The 22,260-nt window shown below is 40.6% G+C and overlaps 1 protein-coding gene and 1 non-coding gene across 6 annotated transcripts in view; both read left to right on the top strand.

Moving 5' to 3' along the window:
• Window positions 1-22,260, top strand: part of NKAIN3 (sodium/potassium transporting ATPase interacting 3) — a 523,429-nt gene that overhangs the window by 382,953 nt on the left and 118,216 nt on the right. For all 5 annotated transcript variants that reach the window (XM_038389157.2, XM_043507806.1, XM_043507805.1 and 2 more), the window contains exon 4: window positions 8,335-8,532. In XM_038389157.2, coding sequence (XP_038245085.1) covers window positions 8,335-8,532 — 198 coding nt within the window. The remainder of the gene's footprint in view (window positions 1-8,334; window positions 8,533-22,260) is intronic.
• TRNAF-AAA lies at window positions 62-144 on the top strand. The gene has a single exon. It is a non-coding gene; the product is annotated as a tRNA-Phe (tRNA).

Genomic DNA, 22,260 nt, shown 5'->3' with positions numbered 1-22,260 from the left:
CTCCACATCAATATACTGATTACTTTCTACTTTTCCCACAAGATTAGAGAATTGTACTTCAGTATGTTGTGGCCGAGTGGTTAAGGCAATAGACTAAAAATCCACTGGGGTCTCCCTGTGCAGGTTCGAATCCTGCCAACTACGAGCTGCCGATAATTTTGGGGGAAGGGATAGCTCAGTGGTTTGAGCATTGGCCTGCTAAACCCAGAGTTGTGAGTTCAAGTCTTGAGGGGGCCATTTAGGGATCTGGGGCAAAAATTGGGGATTGGTCCTGCTTTGAGCGGGGGTTGAACTAGATGACCTCCTGAGGTCCCTTCCAACCCTGATATTCTATGATTCTATGTCTTGCACATTGCAGAAATTTCAAGTCTTAGTCTTTGCAATGCTGTTTCCTCTGTTCGAACCTGAGCACTGTGCAAAATCTGCCTTCCAGAACCCAGGGGGTCTGACAGTGATACACTACCATAGACTAGCCGAAATGAAAACCTCTTTTGTACATGTTTTATAGCTGTAATACATGAAATACGTTTTTTTCCAGAAATCACACTGGATAAGCAGATCATAAATTACACATATAAACAAAACAACAAGCAGAGAACATATTTAAAGTAATTTTTCCATAACAAAATTGAATGAAATCAATATATAATTGTACACATGCGGAGAGATTATACTTTGACTTTTCAAGAAATATGAGACAGCAATATGACATGATTTACAAAAGCATCCATAATTCTAAAAGAATATGCATATCACATCCCCTCCCACAAAATCACTCTTGGGGTTAAGCCTTTCTCAAAAATATGTCAAACCTGTTCTGTGGAGGCTGGGGGGATGCTACAAATTTAAACAGGGTTTTCCATTTGGGCCAGCAGTTCTGAGATTGCAGTCATGGGCACATTTTGATTATTTAAAGTGCCAGCAAGATAAGTCCCATCTTCAGTTTTACAGATGGCTTTTACCTGAGTAGAGCTGAAGTCAAATATTTAGATTTAAGGCAAAAAAGGAGTAATTAATATTCAAAATATCAGAAGCCTGAACCATCATCATTGCTAATGCATATGAGAGCTAGCGACAGAAGTGCCTGTTATTCACAATGCCACTTACTTAGTGCAGTCTGCCCAGTGCTTCAAAATCAGTCTGTTCAGCTATAATGAGGAGGGACAGACAGTGACTGGTCAGATGCAGCATTAACTGGGATCAGAACCTGTACACTGGGAATGTAATGGAGTGGAAAACTAAGGTTATTCTGCAAATTGTAGACCTAGGCTTGCAGCTAATGCTCCCTCTCCAGGGTAGCTATTCAGTTAAAGCAGGCTTCATTAACACTGGAACACATCATTTGCATCTAATGGGGATTAATGACTCTTTAAAATTAAATATTATGGAATTTGCAGGCTTTTTGTTCAAGCCAACATCATCACATCAAAACTGCAAACTTAATTGAGTGTAGGGAATTAGGACAAAATATTGTATGTTACAGTCCCTTTTTTCCTGGAATTATGTACATTATAATTATTTGCCAATAAGTTCTTTGAATTAATGTCTTTCCTCTCCACTTGTGAAAATGGAAGACTTAGTTGGGGAAACTGATCAGAACTAGAGCATTCTTGTTCATTTCAGAAAGTGGTATGGGACTATTTATTGCACTGGTGGTGTTATTTGCTAGAAAAGCATCAGCTATCTGCTATCGGCTGCACAAATAAGAATGAAGATAAGATCCCTGCTGTTTATGCCAAATCTGCCAACTATAGGTTCTTGTACCTTCCTGGGAAGCTTCCAGTACTGGCCACTTTCTGAGACAAGATACTGGATGGACTCTGCATCTGATCCAGTATGGCAATACCTATATTCCAGAAGAAATCACCTTCTAAGCAGACACAATGAATAAATGTGAATGGGTCAGACAAAAAGCAGTGTGTTTGATCCACAATTCTTGTTGCTCTCCTATGGGTATTCTTCCCCCATTAAGGTTGCACAAAGTCACCCAAAGTGAGAACCTTGAAAGTTAAGATTCTAACAGTAGCATTAACTTAGCTACCTTGCATATGTGTAATTTTCTATCCCTGATTTTCTAGTTCAGTGTGTAGCTTAATATATTCTTACATTTGTAACAAAGTATATTCCATACAACATGCAATGCAGCCATGTTAATTTTTCTGTTGGACCTTTAACATGTGTATTTCCTGATCTTTGGTGACTTTAATCATGCAACCACAATTTTTTGCATGTAATCATACTATTCATTAAGAACATACACATATATATGTGAAAAGTGAATGTAGGTTTCAAACCTATCTGCTCCACTATCATGAACATTATGATACATCTAGAGTCACTACACAACAATGTATATGGGAACTGTCCAACTGAAACCTCAAGAAGATTTTAGGTAGAATGAAATTAGGCCAGGGCATCAGTCCCCATAAATCTATAAGACCTTTAATGATGTTGGCTCATCTTATCTAAAAGAGAGAATCTCCAGTGGCCCAGTGACCTCTGACAATGACTGGAATTCATTTCTGTGCAGACAGGCAGCACAAAGCCTATGTACCACTTAGCCACTAGAGTTTTAAAACCATAGCAAGTTAAATGGGATTTAAGTGGTGCATAAGGTCTTCTGCTGGCCCTCTGCACAGGACTGAATTTCAAGCAATGTGCCTGAGAGGGAAGAACGTGATATATGGAATAACTAGCATCACTTCTCTTTTACGCACCTACAATTTTCCTGGAACATTATCATCCATGTACTGTTCGAACATAAGTGTGTGAGATCTAACAAGACTGCAGAAGGAGGAGGAATGTCTTATAACCTGATGCAACAAATAAATGCAAGGACATGTGGTATGAGCTTTAAGTGCAGAAGGTCCACAATCCTAAAGCACTGTGCCTTTGCACTATCTCTTTGGATTCAAGGTATGCTGTTATATAGATGCATAGAGTCTGGTACACAGTCAGTAGTAAGCTTGAAAAACTGCATACTTTTGTAAGAAAACAGCAATTTACATTACATTACCTATTGGAAGATTGAGTGTCTTGAAGCAGTTGTTTAATGGTTGTTTTTAACATGAGAGAACAGTATGTGTTGCATATTGAAAAATTGCAAGCATCTTCTGGACTTTCCTAACAAACATTTAACTTTCATATAATACTGAAAGGAGTAAGCAATCAGTGCTACAGTCTAAGCATCTTGCAAAGTGGTAGTTTTGTGAGAAATTCTGCAGAAATACCCAGATTAAATTACAATGGTATTTATAAACTGTACATTGGGAGAAACAAGCTTTGGATTTTCTGGTTCCAAACTTAAGCAAAGCACTTTGAGCATGTTCTTTATTTTAAATATGAGTAATCCCATCCCTATTCAGCAAAGCACTTAAGTGTATGCTTAAATCCCACTGACTTCAGTCGGATTTAGATACTTGTTGAATGCTTAGCTCACTAGGGATGGGATTATTGATGTGCTTAAATTTAAACACATCTTTGCTGAAACAGGGATTTATCCTATGTGCATACACTTTATAGATCTGGATTAAAATGTAACACTGTGGAGTGCACTTATCTAATGCAATGCAAGTGCTGAGACATCTGAACTGATATTTAGATGTGTTATGGTTTAAAGAACGAGGAGTACTTGTGGCACCTTAGAGATTAACACATTTATTTGGGCATAAGCTTTCATGGGCTAAAACCCATTTCATCAGATGCATGGAGTGGAAAATACAGCAGGAAGATATATATCTACAGAGAACATGAAAAGATAGGGGTTGCCATACCAACTCTAACAAGACAAATTAATTAAATTGGGCTATTATCAGCAGGAGAAAAAAACTTTTTTAGTGATAATCAGGATGGCCCATTTCAAACAGTTGACAAGAAGGTGTGAGTAACAGCAGGGAGAAAAATTAGCATGGGAAAATAGTTTTTAGTTTGTGTAATGACCCATCTATTCCCAGTCTTTATTCAAGCCTAATTTGATGGTGTCTAGTTTGCAAATTAATTCCAGTTTCTTGTTGGAGTCTGTTTTTGAAGTTTTTTTGTTGAAGAATTGCCACTTTTAGGTCTGTAACTGAGTGTCCAGGGAGGTTGAGGTGTTCTCCGACTGGTTTTTAAATGTTATAATTCTTGACATCTGATTTGTGTCCATTTGTTCTTTGTTTGTTGTTTAACAAATTTTCCACAAGCTTGATATGTGGCATCTGAAATGAGTGGTGGCATTTCAGTATTGTATATGTTATGGCATATACATGTGAATTATTTGTTCAAAATTATATTCATATTGCCTCCTTGAAAATCACAACACTTTAATTGCACCTAAAATGCAGAGGTCATTGCAATTCTGTACATGAACACATTTTGCTTATTGTTAAGATTGCTTAGTCTGGAAGCTTTTTCAAACAGGGATTATCATATTATAAATAGGCTTGGCAGAATCATTTTTGTATACTTTTGAGGAATACCAGTGTTTATTTTTAAGCATTTTTTCTATTTTTATCTATTTACATTTTCACAGTTCTGGAAAATTATTGGGAAGCTCAGACAATATTTTAATGATAGCAGATGTTAAGATTCAAACTGTTAAAGCACTATAATTGTTAAAACACAATCTGTCAACATATTTCAAAATAAACAAAGTTCCTTAAATCAGACTCTAAGTTCTAAAGCAGCATTTTTCTTTCTTTGACTTTCTTTAAATTTAGATTATTATTGGTGGAAGTGTGTGTGTGTGTGTGTGTGTGTGTGTGTGTGTGTGTGTGTATGTGGTGAAACTGATGTTTAGTGACATTTAACAATAAAAATCTAATCCTTCTAACCCTAATTATAAGTGTTTGTATAGTGTCTAGCCCAGTGGGGTGGGTAGGCTCTGCTATAAAACAAATAGTTATTAGTATTTTTATAGGTTATTAGCCATAAACAACATTTTGTGTGGAAAAGTAAAAGACACAGAGTGGATCAATGTTCTTTATCTCATTTCACCTTTGTTTTTATTTGAGTTTCTTTATTTCAGTATAAATAGTAAAACTACTAGTTGATTTTTTTTAAGAATGGCATAAATGACTCATTTTATATATATATTAGGTACTTCCTAGAGAGAAGATACACTTTGGTGACTGCAAATTATTTTTTTCCGGGCTTTCATTTATTGATCAGTAGCTTAACATTTATCAGATGTAACATTGCCACTTTTTGGAGTAACATATTAGAGGTCAAACTAAAGCACCAAGTAATTTTTTTGTTAGTTTACACTTATAAGACTCTGATCTCTGCTGGATAATTATTTATCTTTTGCATCTGCTTTGGAGAACCAGGGTATGGCACTCTGGCATTCAGTGCTGCTGAACAAAATAATGATACAAAAAGTGCCACAATCACATCCTTTGTACATCAGAGCAGAGAATTTGATGGTGAGATGGGTGTTTCCTTCTCTCATTGTACCATCAGTGGCTTGATAGTCAGATTTCACAAATGTCTCCTCTTCCATTACTGAATGAAGGATGATAATGGCCAGTGATGTCAATGGGACTTCTTAAGCACATGCTAAAAATTAAGTACATTTGTAGGTGCTTTGCTGAATAGGAATAAGAGCTGGATGACAAATTTTAAATTTAAAAACATTGTCAGCATTTGCAAAACATAATTGGGAGAACTTTTCCGAATTTTTGTCCATCTCTAGATGAGATTTAGGATGTTTGTGTGTTTCTTTTATAAGGTTTATTTTTAATGACGTACTATACATAAATATATTGGCTCACTCTTGAAGAAAACAAAACAATTGCCTCTGTAATGGTAAAGTTCTTTTGCAGATCATATTTCTGGCTTGCAACGATACATAGCTTCAGAGTTAGTTTACAGGGTAATCCCTACTTAATGTTGTTCTTCCTGTACCATGCAGGAAAAATAGGCAAACAACTATTATGAAACAGGGTGAAATTCACCCCTTGCGTGGAGGCCTAGTAGAAGGCCCATGCACCACTTAAGTTCCATTTAAGTCTTCAGGGACTCAAGGCAGAAAAATCCTTATTAAAGTTCCCACTACCAAATATGGAAGGAGAGACTTTTCCATGGTTTAGTAGCATAAAGAGAAGTCCATCAGTAATGTGTAATAAAATAACAGGGATTGTTGCACTGAGACAAACATGAGAAACTGCCCATTATTGGCGCTTGCTTTTATTTATATTTATAATTTTACCTAAGCAGAGTTGTCTGCCAAGTTTTATTTCAATTCAGTAAGATATCACCCTACCACAGGGGCGGGCAAACATTTTGGCCTGGGGACCACATCAGGTTTTCAAAATTGTATGGAGGGTTGGTTAGGGGAGGCTGTGCCTCCCCAAACAGCCAGGTGTGGCTCGGCCTCCCGGCCCCTATCAGACCCCTGTCTGTCCCCTTATACCCCCCCACGACCTCTGCCCCATCCACCCCCCCGTCCCCTGACACCCCCAGACCCCCCACCCCTGATGGCTCCCCGCTGCCCCATCCAACCCCTCCTCTCCTTCCTGACGACCCCCCCGGGACCCCGCCCCCATTCAACCCCCCGTTCCCTGCCCCCTGACCACCACCCTGAACTCCCCTGCCCTCTATCCAACTCCCTGCCCCCTTACCGCACTGCCTGGAACACCAGTGGCTGGCAGTGCTACAGCCATGCCACCCAGAGCACCAGACCAGGTAGCCGTGCTGCCCTGCTGATGCCAGCCATGCCACCGTGCAGCACAGAGCACTGAGTCAGGCTGCGGCTCTGCAGCTGCGCTGCCTGGCAAGAGATCTCAGCCCCGCTACCCAGAGCATCGCGCCGGTGGCACAGTGAACTGAGGCTGCAGGGGAAAGGGAACAGCAGGGGAGGGGCTGGGGGCTAGCCTCCCGGACCAGGAGCTCAGGGCCCGGGCAGGAGAGTCCCGTGGGCCAGATGTGGCCCGCGGGCCATAGTTTGCCCACCTTGGTCTATTGTGAGTGCAAAATTTTCTAAAATGGAATCAAAGAATGATGTTCAAAGTCAAAAGACAGATATCTCACCAAGTCTAAATAATAACTTAGCAACTATATAATATGTTATACAATGGCAAAAATCCTGCTATTTTTGTTTGGTATGGACCTCTTCTTCCACAGAAAGCTAAACTTGTAGGGCAGATTAAAAAGGTTCAGTATGTGAGCCTGTAAAAGTATACCTGCAGCAGCCCACATTCGTACCCACAACTAAGCATGTATATTTCTAGAAAATGTGATGCTTTTTCAGTACAGCCAGAAGACAAGCATTTTTGCAGGCACAATTGGAGCGGTCTTCAAAAATTTGTTAGAATTTTGCCATTTTTACTGCTCTGCTGAGCCATGAAGGTGGAAGTGAGTGGGTGAAAATATGCATGTTATACTACACTATTCATGTTATACTGGTAGGTTTACACAAAATAACAGATATTTCCACTAGACCTGTGGCCTCAAATGCATTCTGTAGAGGTTTATTTTAGATTTTATCCTGTAAAAATAACATTGGGTATATGCTAGGGTTTCTCGGCCCATGGGTTGGGACCCAAAATTGGGTCACAAGAATGTTTCAAAGGGTCACATGGCAGCTCCTCTGGGTTCTGTCCCACAGGACAGACTGGGTTCACCTCCCTGCTCCAGGCACAGCAACCTTGGGGGTCCCAGCACCACTCAGGTTTGGCTGAGCCATCATAAAGACAGGAGCTTGGGTAGGCCAAATCTGAGTGAGTGACACTGCAACCCCCTGAGCCAGATCACAACTCCACTCACACAAATTTAGTCCAGTCATGGGGGCAGGGCCGGTCTGAGTGGCACAGCAACCCTGCAGGTTGCAACACCCAGAGCAGAGAGCCAAGGCCAGCCAGTCATACAGCACAGGAGTTGCCACTGTAGGGTGAGTGTCGGGCAGGATCCAACCAAAACCACCCCAGGGCCTCCACCCTTAGACTATTTATTGGGTCACAACAGGCCATAAAAATTTATAAGGAGGTCATGATCCCAAAAAGGTTAAGAACCACTGTTTTAAGTGACTGTCACCTTTATCTATCATAAGAATAAACACATTCTGGAGATACTTTCTAGTAAAGCAATAATTAGGTTGTATTTTTAGACTCCAAGTTTCTTTTGGACAGGGAATATTATTTGCTCTATGTTTCATAGTGTATCTAACCGATCAGGGCCCCAGTAAGATTTCTCTCTCTCTCCTTGTCTATAGTCTGGCTTCATCTTAGAAATTTGTATTAATTTATCTATTTACTTAGCTGAGTTTTTCTTTTATAAGTGAAATTACATTTATTCCTGTTTTCACCTTTAATGCTGTGACAGAAGAGGATTTCATCCCTTTTTCTCTTGGTCTCCTAGGAAATTGATCTCATGACCTTTAACATTTCAATGCACCGTTCCTGGTGGCGAGAGCATGGGCCAGGCTGCATACGGAGAGTGGTGCGCCCTTCAGCCCCTGGGATCCTAGACGATTACTCCTATGTCTCTGTGACAGGCTGCATCATTGACTTCCAGTATCTCGAGGTCATTCACAGCGCCATCCAAATATTACTGTCTGTAAGTTTCTATTTTCACAAATGCTATTTTCAGTTATCAGATTGTACCATTCCTACTCTTCTTTATTATGCAGGTCACATGCTATTGTTTCTGTTTACTGAGTGGATGGTTTCAGTAACTGACCAATAACAGTACAGATTTTACGTTGCATATTTGAGTATAAAACTTGCCATTTGAAATGTACACAGCTCTCCTATGCTGATATTTCATAACAGCCCTACATTGGGTTCATAGCCCTAATGCTGGCCCTTTCTATGGAAGTGAATTTCATCCATAGAAATTAATGCTATTCTTTAGAACATGTGCAGAAAGGGAACACTTCATCTAGCTCTGAATATAAATCTATTTTAGCTAGTAAATAGTTTCCTAATGCAAACAAAGAACAAGTGAAAAAGGGAAATTGTAGTAATTAGAGTACTACTATACCTTTTTTTCTGACATTCTGTATCCTTCTGTCGGAATCTGAGGTATCCAAACATTTTACCTTAGTGGGCCACTTATGGCAGTTACCGTATAATTACCTTACCAGCCTGAAACTGCACACCATTTAATATAGTAATATTATTGTGCCATCAAGAGAAGCCTATTATCTATCAGATACTGCAGATTGTTCTGCTACTGGACTGTGAACATTTGCACTATTGAATCTAAAGTGGCCATGGGGGAAGAGGGAGAACGGGACCTAATTTCTCAGAAGCAGTAGAATAGATTTTGTTTATTTAGTTGAAAATTGTTTGCAAAATATAATAATCATAGTTTTGTACAAGATCTTGGTATATGTGTGTAGGAGGGTATTGGAGTGGACAGCAATTGGTTACAGCTACTGAGCAAAAAAGAGAGAGAATCCTGTGAAATTGTTTATTGCAAAGTAGAATTAAAATGCCATATTTTAGAAAGAAAGAAAGAATTAAAACATTTTTTTTCTGGCAGCTAGTTCTAAAAGTGGATTGTGCCTTTCTGGAGCTTGCAATATGGTTAAATTTCATAACATTTTTATGTAGCAATAGTAGTACAATAAACCTTTTAATAATGTAACAAAAATCTTATTGGCATAACAAATTGTTTTATCATGCTAACTCTGGTCCAAATGAACAGGAAGGTAAACGCTTTTATTTGATAGGGAGTTAGATTATCTGTACCATGAAATCCCTCAAGGTGTAAATACTGCATACCAGTCCAGGTAGATCTTTCTGCTTTTTAATAGATCTTTTCAAAGATTCCTTTTACTTAAATATTTTAACTTGTATATAAAAAGCAACAGTTTTATATGCACAAGATGGTGCATCTATGACCATATTAGACCCTGCTTACATCACTCCTTTACCTCTAGTGCAGTCCAATCACCTGTGATGCTTGCTGTATATGCATTAGAGTAGTCATCATTAAAGAGTCATCCTCTGCAAACAGTTACTAGACCAGAGTCATTTAAGGTCTGAACCTGATGCTGAACATTCAATGATATCAATGGGAATTGCAAGTACTCAGCATCTCTCAGGATTACACTCTTTTCCCTATTCTAACTATAGGGAAATCCAGTCATATTTTAGAGTAGTGTGGTAACTGCTGTAAAGGCTGACTTTTAAAAGGGAAGCTTGGTAGCATTACACAACAATACATTATTCTATGTACAGTGCATGGAAAATTTCCTATTGATGAACACATCCTTATACACAGTGCCTTTAATTTTTAAAAAGTGAGGCATGTCCTCTATGCTGAGTGCCAGATTTTGCAGGGAACAAATGCTGGTTGCATAAGTGGTAGCAGCTTTGAGCATGTCTGTGGCCCATTAAACCGTTCTGGGGAGGCTATTTGTAGATAGATGTTCTTACACAAAACTGGAAATGCTAAATGGGGAGTGGGAACTGGCTTTCATAAGACAATCTCTGAAGTCCATAGAGAGTCTCTCATTTGACTTCAGTGCGCTCAGGATTAGACTCACAATGAGCCATTTTATATGGACATTAGGAAAAACTTTAGTTTTAGGTTGGACATTAGGAAAAACTTCCTAATTGTCAGGGTGGTTAAGCACTAGAATAAATTGCCTAGGGAGGTTGTGGAATCTCCATCATTGGGGATTTTTAAGAGCAGGTTGGACGAACACCTGTCAGGGTTGGCCTAGATAATACTTAGTCCTGCCTTGAGTGCAGGGGACTGGACTAGATGACCTCTCGAGGTCCCTTCCAGTTTTATGATTCAATAATTCTGTGATATATATATACACACACCAATCTAATATTTTAAAATGTTTCCTTATGCTTATGAACAGCCACCCGTGCTGCAGCTTTGGGGCTACTGTTCCTCAAGTTCGCTTGGACCTGGCTAGATTCACACTAGCTTGGCTATATCTACACACGCTGCACTCACAGCTCCCGACTGCAATGTGGACACACCCTGAATTAAACAATTCTGCTCCCCTAAAGTCAATGAGTGTTATACCACTGTCTTCAATGGGAGCAGAGTTAGGCCAGTGCAGAATGCTTTGGAAAATCCGACCTTTAACGTTCATAGACATGTCATCCAAGCACCTGCAGAGTTTAACAATTTTCATTAACTACTTAACTGAATATTTCAATGTTTTGTTGGTTCATCCATGAACATGCAATCATCTCTCTCAAAAAGATAATTATTTCCTCTTGTTTTATCACACAACTATCTGCTCTCATGGCCATTTTTCTTCTGAATGTATAAAACGTACTTCCATAAGAAAATGGTAAACAACATGGTCTGATTACATTAGTTCTGGAAATCTGTTGTTTCTCTCCCTCAGCAGTACATCATGGTAACCCAATGCAATTGCCTTACTTTATGAATTATTTCTGCATCCCTGCTTTCAGAGAATCTGTCAAACATTGATTTAACATTACAATGAATTATGACATTTGGTGGATTTCAATACTATTTCATCAAAGAGAAATGGAATTTAATTAGAAACCGTATTCTGCACAACAGCCATTAAAATGGAGGATCTGAGATTCATGTAAATAATTAATCAAAACAAACATGATTGTCAAGTTTGAGAGAGAGATTAAAAGCAAGACAATAAATGATACTGGAAAATAGTTGCTTAATGAAGTTCAGATTGTTGACAATGTCATCATCCTGAGCCATAGATTCAAACACATTTTAAGTTAATTTGAGTAGCTTTTCATGAGTGCCATGCATCAAGAATTCTCTTCTATACTCCATTTTAAAAACTCTAGACCGTCTTTTTCAACAGGGTTATAAAGAATTTTTTTCTCCTTCTCTTTAGACAAGCTAGAGCTGCTGGAATGATTATTGCAGCCCAGTTATCATTTGATATAACAAAAGGGCTAATGATATCAGTATATAACGTGATTCCTCTGAGGAACTACAGCAGTCCCTCTTTTTCCCATTAGTTATAGCTCTGTTATTTTTATAATTGGGATCAGAAAAGATGCTAGGAAGCACATCATCTACACTCAAAATCCCTTTAGAGAATGGTGCCATTGTTCAACCTGGAGCTAGGGTCTCTTTCCATTTCCCAGAATGACTCCTGACTGATTATGAAAGCCAATCAACATCAATATGTGAGAGTAAAACATGAGCTAACTGGACGTGAAGACCTATGGGAAATATATATGAATAAAATGTATTTCCCTTTTGATATTACATCACTTTGTGAATTTCAGTCATTACTTTTGTCATCTTTATTGTCTAGGTTGGAAACATTTACTGTGTCACTTTTCCATCATGAACAATTGTACCAGGGCATAGAAAAGCAAGTTAACAATGCTGAATCCTGACCCTACCTTCAACATTATACCAAAAGAGAGTATCAGTGAAAAGCATATGTGTAATAATAATAGTGAAAAAGACATGATTAATAGCCATCTGAATAGCCGTTTCAGTTGGCCTATGGGCTTCTCAAAGATTCATTAACAGCTTTAGAGTGTTCAACAGCTGATAACTTTTTTTCAGCCTGAGCAATTTTGCAGTAGAACTATAGGGCTGCACTAAGTAACTATAACTGCAAACAGAAGACTTTGTGAAACCTGTGACAGATGCATCAATTTCCTGAAATATCTTTGGGGGATCTTACTGTAGTAATTTTATGTATCATTTTGGGCCAGGGATTGTATGTAATTCCATGTGGGTGGGTGACCCGAGCTCCTAGAGGTACTAAAAAAACTGTGTGATGATTATGGCAAATCAGCCAAGTTGTAATCCCCCAGAGAGGCTCACCCTCCTGCAGAGTCTCACAGATATATAGATTCCCCAATGACCAACAGACAAAGAAAGGACTTTTGGATAAATAGCCTCATATGGGGCCTTCTTTCTGATCCAGCTAATGGACAGGACCTCCTGTCCAATGAGGCCCCAATCCTTCCTGTGAAAGGTTAAAAGGACTTTGGCCTACCAAGGCCCCATAAGACTTCTGACCCTAGGCTATGGCTCTTTGGCTTCTGACTCAGTGCTCACCTTTGGCTTCAGCTCCTGTTCCCTATCTGAACCAGGCTCTGACTTGCAGCTCTAACACTTGTCTCCTGACTTTGTACCTGCCCATTGGCCTCGAACACCATGCTGACCACCAGGCCAGACCACTCACATCCCCATCGCTGGCACCAGTCTTCCACAGACCCTGAAATAGTTGTGGTGCACACCGTCTTGTGCAGAACACCAGTTTGAGCAGCCTGGAATGGTCCTTGACCCAGGTAATAGTGGCTTATATCCAATCAACTTTTAAAAAAGGCAAAGTCCATAAACATAACATAAAAAAGCCCTATGGCCCTCAGAGTTTTTCCTTCTCTGTCCACCTCCCTTGTACTTCCAGAGGGTTCTAAGAGGCAACTTGGGGCTAGCTCCTGTGGTAGAGGTTTGTTGCTCCCTTGAAGTCCCAAGCTTTTCTGTCCCTTCTCATCCTGGTCCTCCCTCTTTATACTTGGGCTTGCCCTCATTAGCTACAGCTGCTGGGAGCATGTCTCTCCACAATTTCTCACAGCTGAGCCAGAGCTCGGCTGGTTTTGCTATCTGAAGATGGAGGGGGTTTGGTGGGGGGTACGTATACCCCCATCACAGAGACAAAAATCCACTCATATCATCTGAATAAAACTAGTAAAATGGATTGTAGCTGTGACGTAAAAGAAGTGAGAACAGTTGAAGTCTTGGGAGCAGAGTAACATAGCATAGTTATGTGGCACTGGTAGGATCTGACCAGACTGGCCATAGATTGGAATAATGTGAATGTTGGAGGAGGTGGGGCAGAGGTAGAGAGAGAAAGAAAGAGGCTATGTCTTCACTGCCAAAAACTATGTGTTTCTACAGTGAGATAACTAATATGCATTAGCTGTCTTGCTGTAAAATCCCAGTGAATGTAATACGGGATATTACTACCTGAGGTTAACCGTATACCTCTATTCATGACTGAGCTACATCACAGTAAAAATTACAGTGCCTGTCTCCACTCAGATTTTACAGCAAGATGGCTAATGCATGTTACTTGTAAAAACACACCCTATTTTGGCAGTGAAGACAAAGCCAGAGAGCAGGAATAAGTTCTGGCACTAAAGAGGGGTCAGCAGTAATTCATCTGGCAGGAAACCACCACTGATAGCTCAAAATGTATCACTTAGGGCTTGTCTACATGGGAAAGTTATTCCAGAACAAGGTAGAGTGAGAATTGAAAGCACTATAACTATTCCAGAATAGGTTTCAGAGGGGGTAGCCATGCTAGTCTGTATCAGCAAAAACAACGAGGAGTCCTTGTGGCACTTTAAAGACTAACAAATGTAATTGGGCATAAGCTTTCATGGGCTAAAACCCACTTCATCAGATGCATGGAGTGAAAAATACAGTAAGCAGAATATTGTTATAGAACATGAAAAGATGGGAGTTGCCTTACCAAGTGGGGGAATAGCTCCCCCGTGGACATTCTTAACCCAGAACAGGAGTGCCTTTTTCTGGTTTAGTTTAATCCACTTACAAAATGGATTAAACTGCATTGAAAAAAATTACTCCTATTCAGGAACAAGTATGGAGAGTTATTCTGGGATAGCTATAGTGGAAGAGTTATTCCAGAAGAGCTCTTCTGAACAATTACCTCATGTAAACAAACTTTTCAACAATGCAACGGTTTTTCATTGAACTGGAGTGAGAGACTTGAAATTATTCCTGAACCCAAGTCTCCACACTTAAATGTGAGTGAGCTCTATGGACAAAGCTGGAGGCTAACCTAATACCATAGTTCGTTTTGTTTTGTTTTCAGCAATGGATTTGTGCTGCCCTAGTACTCATCAAAATTATCTCCTCTGTATATTATAGTTGTCAACCATGTAACCATACTTTCATATACAGGGGGAAATATACACCGATTAAAACCTGTCTCTGTGGGAGCCTGCACAGACAGGACATTTTTCTTTTAATCATGCACTGCATTGACAGCCTAACTCTTCCATTACAATTTGTAGACTGAATGTGACCTGAGTGCAGAAAGGATTTTTTCCTAAACTATGGTCCCAGGTGATTTGCAACATTCTATATGTTATACTATTCAAACAGGAGACTATCGAGTTGGGGTTGCACTGTGTGCACATTTGCTGCATCTCAGACTTTTCAAACTTTGTTGTAGCACTTTGGTTTTGGCTGAGAAAGAAGGTGCATGTCCATGTGACCCCATTTCAGGGCAGCTCAATAAAAGGCATATGCAAGATTGTCTAGGAGCCTTGATTTGTGAAATTTACAATCCATAAAAAGGTCATATTCTGTAGCTGCCAGAAATAGCTTCAGAGGTTTTAATGGCTTAACTCCTTCCCAAACCTAATCCGTATGAAATATATTGGCCTGTCTTGGCTGAAGTTTTTCCACTGCCATATGCCCCAGAAAATCTAAATTAAAAAAAAAAAAACAAAAAACTTGTTTTATGCCAATTGTAGAAGGTGTCTCACATACCTGATGTAAGAGTGAACTTGCAAGGAGGGGCTAATTTGAGATATGCAGTTCCACCAACAAAGCAGAAGTTCTGTGTGTCACCGAGAACAATTCAGTGTGGATACCTAATGCATTGGCACACAGAATCCGTTTGGAGTCAGGGCAGGGATGGGCTACAGGTGGACCTACTGGATTCACTGCTACATATATTTACTGATCATTGCCTTATAGGGGGTTTGATCCTGTAAGGTGCTGAGCACTCTTGCCCTGATCCTACACTTACATTCGTGCTTGGCTTTAAGCAAATGAGTAGTCCTGTTGGGTGAAATCTCAGTCCTATTGAAATCAATGGTAAAACTTCCATTGACTTCCATGGAGCTAGTTTTCACCCATTAAATTCAATTAGATTGATCACACATTTAAAGTTAAACACATGCTTCAGTGCTTTTCTGAGTTGGGGGCCAGAATACTTAGCCCTTTGCAGGTCTGGGCCCATGAAGCCTGTGTCGAGGAACCAAGGGAGATATTGTAGAGAACTCAGAGCTGCAGAAGTGGCCACAGCATTGCTCTCCTGCTACGCCATGTCCTAGGAGAGCAGATAGCTTTCCCTGGCACCCCAAAAGTCCCCTTTTCTTCCTCTTCCTCACCTCCTCTTGCTCACAAAACAGATACTTGGGTTCCATGGTGGGGAAAGAATTTTCCCCTCACAGAACACAAGCATGTGAGGAAAGGCCCTCAGAGGTTGGCTGACAATGTAAGTACTTATGGGAGACTAAAAAAAGAACTGGGTATATGTTAGTTCATGTCAGTCACAGATAAACCATTGCCCAAATGGTGATATTTTGCAGTCATTATGTTTGCAGGTTCCTGTTGAATTTGTCTTTGTTTTGATCTGTTTTTTGCCCTCAATAGTTGGCAAGTGTGCTTAGAATCTGGGAGAGGCACCTTTTCTAACTTGCTTTTCCAAATCTAAAGAAATCAATAAATATATAAAATAAACCACATATTGTAGAAAAGAAATTTCCAAGGTCTGGCTAAGCACAAACATGGAGGGCAGTGGCTGAGAATATGGCCATGAGGAAGTGTGTGCCAATGTGTATGTGTGTTCAGAATGGCTTGAGATTGAGTGATTGATGCCTGTGTCATTTCTTTGACATGGTTTGACCATGATTGGAAAAAGGAAGATTTTTATGCATACCAAAGATTTTTTGGCAGAGACTGTCAGGTGAATTACTTTCACTTTGCAGATTTGTCATGTGTAAGACTACGGTTATGTCATGGAGGTTATGTGAATCCTTGACTTCCATTGACCTTTGTGACATTTTCTGCCCTGGGGCTGGAGCTCCAAGCCAGCCCCACCCTTGCAGCTCCCAGCCCCCAACCTGGTGGGGGGACCCTGCAGCTGCCCAGCTGCAGCAGGCAGTGGGGACTCCCCACAGCTGCCCAGCTGCACCCGCGGCAAGCAGCTGGAGGACCCTCCAGCTACCAGCTGCCCCAGGTGAGGGGACCCCACAGCAGCCCATAGCTGGAGCAAACCCTGACTTGAAAAGGAAGAAAGTTACAGAGAATTGTATTGCTCCTGAATACTGTTCAAGCAATCTGACATGAGTCTGAACCAAATAGAGAACCTAATAAGTCAACTGTTCTGAAAAACAGTCCCAGCAGCTAGAACTCTGCCCAAGTCTACACAACATAAGAGTTTTTGAGAAATTATTCAAACTGATTTGGAACACCTTAGGGAGCTAGCTATTGATGTTATTTGTATTTGTACTTCTCATAAACTTCCAGATGCCACTATGTAAATTCAGTGATAATCATTGTGAATGACAGCAGAAAGACTGATAATTAATCATCCATTTAAAGGAACATTACCATTTTCCATTTTTATCTGTGTTTAGTGTCATTTGTTTGTATCATTCTTTTGTATTAGCTTATAATGCATGTAACACATTCACATACTGTAACACGCACACACCCCAAACACACAAAAACACACAGACATTTTTACAAATAGAGATAAATATACAAAAAAAAGACATATCCTGAAGACCTTACCCAGTGTCTCCTGAGTATTTACTCAAGCAAAACACTTTAATTGTTGAATTTTTGCCAGACTGAGGACTTCTGAAAATGGGCCTCATCCAAAGCCCAGTGAAGTCAAGGTAAAGACCTCCATTGACCTCAGTAGCCTTTGGATCAAATAATTCTCTGACAGATTTTAATTTACACAGAGAAGTTGGTGATGAATACAGATGTAGCAGAAAGTTTGCCTGATCAATGTTACATTAATTCAATTTGGAACATTTATGTGACAAGGTATGTAGGAGAAGGATGGTCCAGTGGTTAGAGTATTAGTCTGGACCTTGGGATTATGTGTACATGAGCAGGGGAATTACACCCCTAGCTCATAGTGTAAATATAGCCTTAGTCTTTCTATGCCTGAGTTCCCCATCTGTAAAATGGGCTAATAGTACTTCCCTACCCTTTCCAGGAATATTGTGAGGTTAAATGTATTTAAAGACTGTGAAGCACTCGGACACAATGGTAATGGGGCCATAGAAGTATTATTGATAGATGTTATTTATTTGAATCTCTACTTCAAAATTAACAGGACTAACAATGAGGTATTGCCATTGTCACAGTTCTGCTTTTGTATAATACTTTCTCAGTGACAGTTTAAATGGATAACTAGTGGTATGAAATATCTAAGGTTTCTTCTTAATAGAGCTTAAACATCATGAAAGATATTAGATTGCACCCTTGTACGATCGCTGTTCAATGACAAAATAAATTGGAACAAGATGCAATTTACTGTGTGGGATTGAATACAATCATTAGAATGATTACTATCCTTAGGTTTAATTATGTTTTCAGTATGCCATCCTTACAGATGCCTAATGGGCTCAATAAACAAATGCATGATCTAATTAAAAAAAATAATATAGGAAAATCTAAAAAAAAAAAACCACCTAGATGAAAATTAGAACTTGTACAGCTGAAAAAAAATCTACAGGGAGTTTAAATTGCCCTAATTTGAATCTATATTATCTGACAAATTGCCTTATATACTCTGCAAAGGCCTATACTCTAAGTTGTCCAAGGTAACAAAAGTCCAGTGCAGCGTGTTATGTAAGATTGTTTATAAAAGTCAGCAGAAGTTGGAGACAAATAAACTGGTAAAACGGGATTACGTTAAAAGAATTGAGATAAGGTTAGGGTGACCAGATGTCCCGATTTTTTAGGGACAGTCCCGATATTTGGGGCTTTTTCTTATATAGACACCTATTGCCCCCTGTCCCAACTTTTCACACTTGCTATCTAGTCACCCTAGAGGGTATCAACGAGACTCCTAGTAAAATTTGATAGGAGATGAAAAATTAAAGAAATCATAGGAAATGTTTATAGATGAAATCATCAAAATGTGTTTTGACTGATTAGTGCTAATGGGATGAGGCTGCCATCTCTTCTTGGACATTTAGCTGAGGATCATGAAGGATATGTTTGCCCCACATTTAAACCCCTGTGAGGGGGAAGGGTCCCAGAGCCCAGACTCCAGCCTGAACCCAAACATCTACCAACAATTTTTAGCCCTGCAGCCTGAGCCTTGCATGCCCAACTCAGGCAATCTGGGCCAGCTGTGGCTGGGCTGCAGATCTTTTATTCCAATGTAGAGGTACTATAAGTGGGAATGAGTGGGACATCTGGACTGGAAGGAGCTAGGTTTACCATCATGGCGGCTACCCTTACCATCTCCTGGGGCTAGGATTCACCATGACACCATTGAGCCTTCATCGTCCTGATTCTGAAAGATGTTCTGACGAGACTGCACCAGAGAGAGGGAACTGATGACACCAGCACATCCACTGGCTTTGGCTAAACCCTGAAGAGCACCTGGAATGTGAAACTTTGGTTCCTGCTGTACCACCTCCCTCATGTGTCCATTTCCTTACCTCACTTATTTCTTCTTTCCTACCTTTCTCCTTTGCCTTCTGTGTAATAAGAGTCTGGCTTAGCTGGCCAAGATTGCATCTTTTGCAACTCTGCTGTGAGTTTGTGACCAGTTAGGCAGCAAAAAGCAATGCCCTGAAGAGCCCGATGCTGGTACCAGTTTGCCACAGCCACTCCGAGGCTGATCAGACCATGTGCTTTCCCTGCATTTCTCCAGCAGTGAGACTGCAAGTAAGAGTCAGCACCAGAAACAGAAGCTGCATTTTCCATCTTTATTGTTCTTTTCTGTCCCTTTTGTGTGTATTTGTTTTCAGGGGACCAGGTTTGGACTTCAACAATGAACTACACTGCAGGCTGGCTCCAAGTTGTATCACATGCCCAACGCCACCTAATGTGCACACTCAAAACCCTTAACCCTGTTTAAGGGTGTGTTGGACCCAAGCTAGTGTGCTTGGCCAAGGGAATGGGGCAGCGTGCATGTTGAGCTGTGACCCCCACACCTGCCCACAATGCTATGTGAAGACAGCAAAATTGTGTGTGCCTGGGCTCTTATTTAGTTAGTACTCCAATGCCATTCCTACAATTCCCCATGTCAGTATCTTCCAATATTTTTATCTACTCACTTACTACCAGAAGCTCCCTGCCAGTTTAAAAATCTTTGCTCATTATTTAATCTTTTATTTCCATAGGGCCAGTTCCAGTTTTTGCACAGCTCAGTCCAGCTCTGCCAAACAGCCTACAAAATGCCTATCACCCAGCTGGCTAGATGACGAGCACACCAGGAGCACACCAATCCCCTAATGTACCAAAGGCATGTCGGGTGTATCACGACTTGTACGCAAGCACTGTAGGTCCTTCAGCAGCTAGGCCTTGTTGGCACCAGCACTGGTGGGTCCCAATAACCGCAGAGACACATGGTTAAGAGAAAGGTTGCAAATACCCTAGATACAGAGGCTTAAACGGTTACAATTCAAAGTGAGCAATAGCTGTAAATGTTTGGAACCCTAGGACCTAGTGCCTGGAGTGCCCTCTCCAGTCCAGTTTCTATTCAAGCAAATAGGAGCTTGCAGTTTGCCAAGGCAGGTTCAGTTAGTGTCCCTCTGCACTGGCTCCCTGCCCAGCAGCTGCTGCTCCCCCACAATCCCACATAGACCTGCAGCCAGTTGTAATGACCAGCAGTCACAGCCTGTTCCACACGCCACTCTTCATGCAGTTCCTGGGGGTTCCTCTCTGCATTCAATTTCTCTGCAGTTCCTGCCAGGCCATGTGGCTGCTGCTTTCCAACTTCCTGGTTCAGGACCTTTTCCCCTTACTTAGCCTGGGGGAAAGAAGTGCAGAGGGGAAGAGGCTGATGGGAGTTATAGCCCCCAGTTTAGCAGCTCCATACCACTTCCATAGGAGCACCAGAAATTGGTTTTGTTAATAACTTTGTTTGGTTGTACAATACGTTGGTGTGTGGGAGCTTGCGAAAGGAGGAAGAGTCAGGAAGTTATGTCTGAAGCTTTTAATAAAATATCGAAATCTTATAGTCACACAAAATCTATACCAAACCAACCATCAGGCTGTATTGCTGATATGTACAACAGTACAAAACTTACTGCATTACAACCCCTCATCACAGGCCACCATCACAGCAGCACATCTCAACCGCATCAACCTGCATGGCCAGCAAGTGGGCACACAAGACGTCCCTCATTTCCCTTGGCTACCCGGTCCCAGAGCCAGTGATAAATGCACTTTCTGATTGTCTGTACCAGGTCTGCAAACCACTGGTGTCTTGAGAGCACTCCATGCAGAAATATCCTTTGTTAGCCTCTCAGATGTTGTGTAGGTCACAGCATGCCAGAATAACATGATGGCACACTTGCATCCAAAAAATTACGTTAGCATCTTGCCCCGTTCAGCCTGCCAAATGTGCACTCCACCACCATCCTGCAACTGCTAAGCGTGCAATTAAACCTTCTTCTGCCAGGTCCTCTGAGATGGGAGTATGGCTTCATTAGCCATGGCTGGAGAGGGGATGTAGTTGTCCCCAAAATAAAAATGCCACTCATACCCTGTTGATAACCAGGTCCCTTTAAGGGATTAAAGGATCCCTGCTTCTCCAGATCTCTTCAGCACCCTGGCATCAAGCTCCTTTTTCCATACACCTCACTGGTGTTCATGAACCTGATTCCATGACCAACCAAGAATTGGAGAACAATGGATTAGTACCTTTGTGGTTGACATATTCACTTGATCTTTTTCCTATCATCTTCCATAGATGGCCTCAGAGCAGTCTGGGAACTCCATTCTCTGGAAGCCAGCTACTATTGCATACACATTTTTATGCTCACCACCAATATTAATCATCTCACAAATCTCCACCACCACATCACTGACAGTTGACTTTCCAACACCAAACTGGGCCACAGAAATATTGAATCATACAAATGTGGGGCTGGAAGGAATCTTGAGAATTCATTTAGTCTATCCCCCATGCTGTAGCAGACCAAGTTTACCTAGACCATTCCTCACAAGGTGTTTGTCCAACCTTTTCTTAAAAAGCCTCCAGTGACTGGGATTCCCCAACCTCCCTTGGTAACTTATCCCAGTACTTAACTATCCTTATAGTTGGTAAAGTTTTTAATAACATCTAACCTAAATCTCCTTTCCTGCAGATTAAGCAAATTATTTCTTGTCCTATCTTCAGCAGACATGGAGAACAGTTGATCAGCATGCTCTTTATAACATCCCTTATGATATTTGACAACTGTGAGCAACCCCACCTCCATCTTCTTTTTTCACGTCTACACATATCCAGATTTTTTCAACCTTTCCTCATAGGTGAAGTTTTCTGAAATTTTTATTATTTCTGTTGCTGTCCTCTGTCCTCTCTCCAATTTTTCCATCTCT

Source organism: Dermochelys coriacea, chromosome 2, assembly GCF_009764565.3.
Source record: "Dermochelys coriacea isolate rDerCor1 chromosome 2, rDerCor1.pri.v4, whole genome shotgun sequence".
NCBI lineage: Eukaryota > Metazoa > Chordata > Testudines > Dermochelyidae > Dermochelys > Dermochelys coriacea.
This window is presented reverse-complemented; position numbering and strand designations above follow the sequence as displayed.